This window comes from Propithecus coquereli, unplaced genomic scaffold (assembly GCF_000956105.1).
Source record: "Propithecus coquereli isolate 6110/MARCELLA unplaced genomic scaffold, Pcoq_1.0 Scaffold9, whole genome shotgun sequence".
Taxonomy (NCBI): Eukaryota; Metazoa; Chordata; class Mammalia; order Primates; family Indriidae; genus Propithecus; species Propithecus coquereli.
The window spans coordinates 18712717-18721430 of NW_012155284.1; the positions used below are offsets into that span (position 1 = coordinate 18712717).

The 8714-nt window shown below is 38.3% G+C and overlaps 1 protein-coding gene across 1 annotated transcript in view; it reads right to left on the reverse strand.

Annotated features, from left to right (window-relative positions):
• Positions 1-8714, reverse strand: part of NDUFAF2 (NADH dehydrogenase (ubiquinone) complex I, assembly factor 2) — a 186581-nt gene that overhangs the window by 15019 nt on the left and 162848 nt on the right. Inside the window, 1 exon segment of the mRNA XM_012664630.1 lies at positions 7161-7181. Coding sequence (XP_012520084.1) covers positions 7161-7181 — 21 coding nt within the window.

Below are 8714 nucleotides of genomic sequence, written 5' to 3' on the forward strand. Positions count from 1 at the left end.
CAGTATTATGTCCTACGTATTGTCTGAGATATACTTTAAAATTATAAATTAGCAGTACATTTGTGGCAAAGCTTAAGGTAAATATATCTTTACTCTCTACTGGAGCTGATACATACTTTTCAAAGTGCACATAAGATGAAGACATACTAATAATACAACTTTTTGTTTTAGAGAAACAGAGCAACTTTTAAAAATATTTAAATTACTAAATAAATTCTCCCGAACCCATACATTCTTACCAGGCATGTACTATATATAGGATAAGTTTGACCCTGACAGCTCTGTTAATTTCTTTCTATAATTTAAACTACACATACTAATGAATAATTATCTTAATGAATATTAAAAATTTTAAAGTATGAGTACATTGCCTTTGAGTCAATTAAAATTTTTTCTTTAAGAATATAAACAGATTTAGTAAATAGATTAGAAATGAAATTTGGCATGAATTGTGTTTCAGGACCCCATACCAGTAACATTTGTTTACTGTAAGATGGTTACACTAAGAAAGTAGCCTCCCAGAATATACCATACAGCGCCCCCACCCTCAACATAACCATAATGGGAATTTGGTGTATCAAAAATGTTCTGAGCTGGATATTCTTTTTACAATGTCAATTTTGTAACATGCTGAGAAATAATTCAGACCTAGTAAACGCTATAGCAATGTCTAAGCTTGAAAATATTGCCAAATTGTTTAATTAAACTACATTTTCTAGTTCTACAAGTTGAACTGCCAGGATGAAATAGTAAGTTATTAGATCACCCTTTTTCAGTCTATGTAAGAAGAAAAAAAAGAAAGAGGTGCATAGGTGACCAAAAGGTATTTAGTATTCAGACCTAAGGCAACACCTGCTAGATTAGTAATCAAAAATAAATTTAATCTTACCTGGATAGGAGTAGAAACCAAAAGGGTAAATAAATGACAGAGCTTAGTTTAGTATGATAGTGCTGGGTTGCTAAGAAATCTATTAGAATGAAACAACAGCCAAGCGAGTTTGCTTTAGCAGAAGCTGCTCTTGCTATGTATTCTTGCCAATCCTTACTGTGTCTCTGCCAAATCAATGTCATATTTAATTTATTCACATTCAAATCTATCGCAAACATCCTTTGATCAATTACAATAATGAAAACGTACATTGAGTTTTGTTGTTTTGACATGCTTTCTTGAACTTTCCTCCTGCATTTTTTTCTTAACATTTATAATTGCAAGAAGTTGATCTCAATGGTTCTCGTTATTTGAGGGGAAAATTGTAATATTTGTTTATATTCTTTGCTGGCTAAGGATTCCTGGCATTGAGTTTTCTTTCTTTGAACTTGGGCTAGATTAATTATTAAATCTCAAAATGTCACTAAAATGAACTAATCACAGAGCTCAAGTCATTAATAGTTTTGCAGGTGGTATTTCCTTTAATAAATGAACTTCCATATATATGCAAAAAAAAGGACCTCTGAGCATAAAGACACATTATTTAATTGAAAAAGAAATTTAGCAGTTAAACATTAATAAAAAATAATTAGAGTCACTTAACTTCAGTTCCTATTTAATTGAACTACCCTGGTGGGAGACAAAGAAAACCTTGCTCCCTTATGTGAGAAAGGGAAAGACCATAATCCCTGGGAGAACAGGCAATGTCACATCCCCATGGCTTTCCAATGGTAGCCTCTGAGAGAAGAAAAGAAAGAGCCCCAGAGGAAAGAGGAGGCTCCATCTGTGAATGATTGCTATATGTGCCAGCTGCTGGAGGGAGAAAAGAGTTCTTTTCTCCTGGGCTGAGAGAGGAGAGAAGAGTTGGGCAAGAAAAGGTGAGACACAGAGTTGAAGATGCAGCTCAGGCTTTATAGACCGTCTTAGGGAATCAAAAATGCAGCCAGAAGTTGCACTCCCCAGGACCTGATACATGAGAGGATAGGAGCTGTGGCCCTGAAACATAACCTCATTCATTCATGCGTCTTTTCATTCTTTCATTCATTCAATAAATATATACTGAGCACCTACAATTTAAGGGTCTAGGGATACAAAGATCAAAACCTGGTGCCTACTCTTATGGCGCTTTCTTGGGGGACAGAGAGGAGGGCAGGCAAAGGAGGTAGCTTGTAAGGCAGACTTACCCAGGAGTCAAGATAGGAAAGAGCTGTGTATGTGCCAATGGCTTATGGGTCCTTTCCTACTTTCCCATTCATTCACTCATTGGTTCATTCATACTTTAATTGAGAGCCCACTAAGCACCAAAGATAGAGTTAAAAGACACAACTTTTATCCTGTGCTCAAAGAACTCACAATCTAGGGAAGAGAGATAGGTTAAAAGTAATTAAAGTACAATATGATAAGTTCTGCGATAATATTAAGCAAAGAATGTTATGAAAAAGAAGAAAAGCTGGTGTACCAATTATTATCCACAAAGTGGGGACTGGGGGGTTAGAGAAGGTGATACTTGAGTCTTAAACAAACAATAGGAATTAACCAGAGAACTGAGAAGAGAGTGGGTATTCTAGAGGAGGTAAGCACATGTTCAGAGGTATGGGGGAGTAAGGCAGCACAGCAAATTCAGGACACTGAACAAGTGGTTCATATGGTATGCAAGAATCAGAATATGCTGAATTTTGCAATGCAGTGTTAGGATATTTAGATTTTATCCTGAAAGCAATGGTGAAACATTTTGGACTTAGAAGAGCAAGATTTCCAGATAAAATATGGGATGCTCAGTTAAATTTGAATTTCAGATAAATAAATAATTTTTCAGTATTATGTCCTACGTATTGTCTGAGATATACCTACACTTACAATTATTCATTGTTTATCTGAAATTCAAATCTAACTGGGTACACTGTATTTTTATTTGCTAAATCTGGCAATCATAACCAGGAGAATTACATGTTTATACCATATTTTTAAAAAGATGACTCTGGCAACTGTAAAAATTGGATTGGAGGAAGGTAAGATTGTAACAGAGAGATCAGATAAGACGCTGCAGAAATGCAAGTGAGAAAATCATTAGGGCAGGAACCAAGGCAATGGTAGTGAGACAAAGAGGAAACGACAGATTGTTAAAGCTATTCAATAGGACAAAGGTCTTGGTCACCAAGTATGTGTAGGCAAAGGAGATCAGGACAACCCCTATTTCTAATGAGTGATGACAGATAATGCCATTAACCATGGTTGGAAATATAGAAAAAGAAGAAGGGTTCTGTTTTAAACATGCCAAATTTGAGATTTCTGTAAAATATCCAAATATCTTGTATCAAACTGTTAGCTCCTTCTTAGCCAAACTTCCGAGCACTGAAGTGCTTCAGGACTCAATTCTAGGCTCTCTTACTATATAGTCTCCAGCTTACGATGATTCATTCAACTTAGGATTTTTCAATTTTATGATGGTGCGAAAGCAACAAGTATTCAGCAGAAACCATATTTTGAAGTTTGATCTTTTCCCAGGCTAGCGATATGCCACACAATAGTCTCTCATGATGCTTGGCAGTGGCATTGAGCCACAGCTTCCAGTCAGCCACGTGATCGTGAGGGTAAACCACCAATACTCTACTGTGTTATCAGAGATTTTACCCAACTGTAGGCTGATGTAAGTGCTCTGAGTACGTGTAAGGTAGGCTGGACTAAGCTATGATGTTTGGTAGGTTAGGTGTATTAAATGCATTTTTGACTATGATATTTTCAACTTACAATAGTTTATCAAGATGTAATTCCATCGTGGGTGGAAGAGCCTCTGCACTCTCTCCCAGAGTAATCATTTCTAATCCTATGAGTTTAAATAGATATCCTAAAAGAGTCTCAAAGTCATACTTTCAGGCCTGACTGCTCCCTAAGCTCCAGAATCATATATCCAACTATCTAATTGATTAGACTTGGCTATCGAACGGGCATTTTAAATTAAATATGTCCAAAGACCATTGAGGCTCAGAGGGCTAATTTAGGGTCACACGATTAGCCTACACTTGAAACAGGTTTGTGCCTCTACTATATTCTCTTTCTACTACTCATTACTGCCTTGCACAGTTCTCAGCAAGCCACACACATGGCTCTGCATACAGCTGGGCTCAGAACATCTGTACAGTGCTGCCTGACTACAGTGTTCCCCTGACCCCTAGCAGCTTTGCCTTGTTTCAACTGGGCCTTGTCTCCCTTTCCTCATATGCTAAGATACAGACAAGCTCTAAAGCAAAGCCTCATGTCTTGAACATAAAGAGCAGCCTTCTAGCTACTTGGCTGCTCTAAAAGTTAATTACCATACTCTCAAAGTAGTCACTATGACATATCAAATGCATACCAGTGGGCAGAATCTGGGGAGGAGGAGGTTGCCACTGGGATGTCCCCATGGTGGGAAGAAGCACTTCAGCCAAGCAGTAGCTAATCAGTCTCCCTTATACAACTGTGTACATTTACTAAAACTATTCCTATTTTCCCTTACCTCCTACACATCTACCTAGCACTAAATTTTATCAATTCTTCCTCCAAAATGTATCCTGAATTGTGCATTTCTTTCCATCCATTGCCAACAGCATCCATTGCCAACAGCATCTCTTGTCAGGACTACAATTGTCTCCTAATGGGACAGTCTCCTTGGTCGTCTATGATTTCATGTCCACATAGCAAGCAGAGTAACCTTTCATGACAATTCCCACTAACAACCCCTTAGTGGGTCCTTGCAACAAAGCCCAAACTTGCCTGTGGCAGATATGGAGATACTCTGATGAGATCCTTCTTTACAGAAGGCCTTGTTTCCCAGCTGCAGTGAGTGCTGTGAGCAGACAGCCTGTAGCTGTCAACAACTTCAGCATGTGCCTCAGCTGCAGAGAGCTGCCTTTCTAGTGGTTTCCCTGGGCAGCCCACATCTGGTGTCTGTGTGAGGCAGGCAGGGGTATAAAGACCTGGCCATTTCAACCAGATGTAGGGAGACTCTGATGGACAATACCTGCTCCAGAGCTTCCCACTGAGTTGGCTAAAGCTTTGTTGGGCCTGCAACACAGTTTGACTTTGTCCTTTGTCCACTCCTATTTCTTTCCTCTTCCTTTCCAAGGATACCTAATGAATATCTTCTACCCCAACCTCATTTCAGCATGAAGTTCAGCTAGCCAAAGATCAATAACTTAAAAAGAATGTCCCTGGCTAATCAGACATTCCTAATCAGACACTAGTACAACATTCAGTTTACTTTATAGTGGTTATCACAATATCTCATAATCTTTATTACTGATATATTTGTTTACATGGCTTTTTATAAAGAATATAAACTCCAAGGGCCAGGAGTATGTATAGTTCACTGTAACATCCCCAGCATCAAGCTTAGCACATAATGTAGGTGTTGAAAAGATAATTGTTGAATGAATTAATAAAGGACTCTATGGGTCTAGCCCATGAGAGAGGACAGGGCTGGAAATCTAAAGTATATGTGGTAGCTGAAGCCACGTCCAAGGATGAGATTGTCCAGGGAAAAGGTGGAGAACAAGAAGAGCCAAAGGCCAAGGATAGATCCTTCCTTTGGGCCACCAACATTTAAGAGGCAAAAGAAAAACATGAACCAACAATAGATTGAGAAAGAATAGTCTAAAAAGTGAGAGAATAATCAGAAAAGCATTGGTAAGAGTAGCAAATATTGATGCCTCACCCTATTCTCTCAGCTTACTCCTCTGTAGCTTTCTGAACAATTTATTGAGATGCAGCTGGTTTCTTCCTTCAAACATCTATATTTTTTGGTCTGAGGCATTGTCTAGCTATGGGAGATATTCACTTCCCACAATGGGCAGGATGAAAATACCAGGAGATTAATACTCCCCAGGAGTGAAGCTTAGAAAGGAATCAGTGGATAAATACCTCAGCTTCCTTACTCCTCAGGGGAACAACTCTGTGGTGTATTCTACACAGTCTCTCCGAGGGTCCCCAGCAAAACTGAGCCCTGGTTGCCCACAGCATTTAACCAGTTTATTAAGCAACCTTCACTGCCCTTCCTCCTTTAGCTTTCTTACTTTTCCACTCTGATGCTTTCAGGTATGGCCTTGCAAATAAACTACTTGTATCCAAATTCTTGTCTCAGGTCCTAGTTCCGAGGGAAAATAAAACTAAGACAATAAAGAAGCCACAAGGTGAAGGAAATTCAGAGAGGGAAGTGTTTAACTCTATGAAATGCAGATGGAGTTAGAACTGACCATTGGATTTAGCAACAAAGGGGTATTTGGTGACCTTGGGAGAGCAGTTTGAAGGAGGTGATGGAGGCAGATGCAGACTGCAGTGGGTTAGAAGAAGTAAATGGAAGGTGAGGAGGTGAGGAACATTTCCCAAATAGTCTTCCATAGACTACACTAGCTTCTCAGGAAATTAAAAAGTGCTCAACATACCAAAAAGTTGTATGATCAAATCAAACTGGGAAACAGATTTTCCATTACAAGAGTCTCAATTTTTCCCCCTCTTTTTGAAAACTTACCCCTAAATAAAAGGACTACCAAGATTAGAAATGCAAAGCCCCCTTTTTTTGATAAACAAGGTAGGTGTCATCTAAACTGGCAAATCACAATATAAAAAGGTGGAAATAAATAGATTAGCAAATAATTCAGCAGAGTAGAAGAACAAACCTAAATGTTTGCAATGAGGGACACTGATGAGAAAAAAGCAATCCACTCTAGAGAACAACAGAAAAGCTCAGAAAGCAGAAATTCCAGAAGGTGGGAGTCAGGTATAAAGGATTAAAAGCTATAAGATTTCAAACTCTGTATAAGTAACTATCCAGGATGGATGCCACACCCAACTCAGCAGTTAAACATTTCCATTTCTCCATTCCCATGGGAGACAACAGATATATTCTCTGAAGAAACTGATATAGAGAGGCTTAGATGTAGGGACATGAGACACAGAGGAGGCTAGGTTGAAGTGCCACACTATAAATGGAGGTGGTGGAAGATGGCTAAGTAAAAATGTGCACTCTGAACAGTGAGCCCCTCAAACTCCTATATCCATCCAGCTTGAGAAGGCCAGCTGCTAAAAATATACAATCCACCCCAATCCCTACTGATTTACTTGTAAGAATCATTAAGTCTATAGAATTTCTCATGTTCTGATTTTGGCTTATTATATCCTTTGTAGTATCATTTAACATGTTTCTTTATCCCTGTATTTCAGGTAAACTGGGATAGACCTAGAGCAGTGGTTCTCAAACTTTAGCATGCTTCAGAATCATCTGGAAGCTTGTTAAAACCCAGATTGATGGGCTCTACTTCCAGAGTTTCTGGTTCAGTAATTGGGATGAGGCCCCTAAACTGGCATTTCTAACAAGTTACTAGGTAATTCTGATGCTTCTGTTCCAGAGATCACACAAGAGACCATCAATCTAGAACAGGGTTCAGCAAACTATGAACCAAACCTGGCCCACCTCTTGCTTTTGTATATGAAGTTTTACATGACACAACCATGCTCATTCAATTATATACTATCTTTGTCCAATTTCATGCTACAATAGCAGAGTTGAGTAGCTGTGACAGAGACCACATGGCCTGCAAAGATGAAAATACTAACTAGCCTTTTAGAAGAATGTTTGCTGACCCCTAATCCAGAAGGTTGATTAAGATTTTTTGGCATGATAACTTCAAGTGTATCATATCAGAGGAAACAAAGTCTAGTTGATCCTGTTTGAGTGGTGATTTCAGTCCGATCTGTCCATTACAAAGTACCCAATACTGACCTTATACTAATGGTTTTAGTATCCACTGCTGATCACTACCTTAATATATTATTTCATTAGGGGTTACGAAATGTAATTTTTCTAATCCTATTATTATTCTTAAATTTATTACCTGGCATTATTATATAAATAAGAATTCTCCAGTATTAACCGATCAACACTTAAGTGCACATATATATAGAAGCAACATTCATTGGGTGTTGGGCATGTGGGAGGGGGTGAGGATGGGATGGGTACATACACACCTAATGGGTGCAGTGTGCACTGTCTGGGGGATGGACGCACTTGAAGCTCTGACTTGGGGGGGGCAAAGGCAATATATGTAACCTCAATAATTGTACCCCCGTAATACGCTGAAATTTAAAAAAAAAAATCCATCCCCTCAAAAAAAAAGAATTCTCCCTGACCAACTATTTGGTTACTGAAATAAGTCTTCTGTACTGCAAAAGCAGGATAAATGCTTGAAATTTTTCTGCTTGTCAATATTCAAAATAATAAGTTCATACTCCAGCAACTTTCAAAGGTGACCACTTAATACATTCTAATATCATGAAGTTTATATTTGATCTGTTTCAATCCATTGCCTTAATTAGTATTTTTATTTTTGATGCTCAAACTTGACCCATCTTTAGCCAGTGGGAGCCCCTTCCAGTTGGCTTCTGTATTCTTTTGCCATAATTCTCTTGGTTTCTTTGCTTTCTGGTGTGAAAGATGTCCTAGACTCCCCTTGAACTCTCCTGCCCCAGACTTGGAATCAGCCATTTTCTCCAAGGAACCCTGAACTAGACTGTCATTGCTGCTAAGTCTTTCAAGTGGGCAGAGCTAGGAAATATGTATTTAAAAAAAAATCATTAGTTCGTAATGATATTTCCAATTCAAATTTAAGATTTTGAAATGTGTACCTAACTTCTTTGGTTCAGTACTTGTACTTTTTTTTCTCTCTTATGCTAACATTTTGGTCTTTTTTGTTTTATGCTACAATATAGCTATGTTATTTTTCAATTGATAATGCCAACATTGTTACTGTCAATA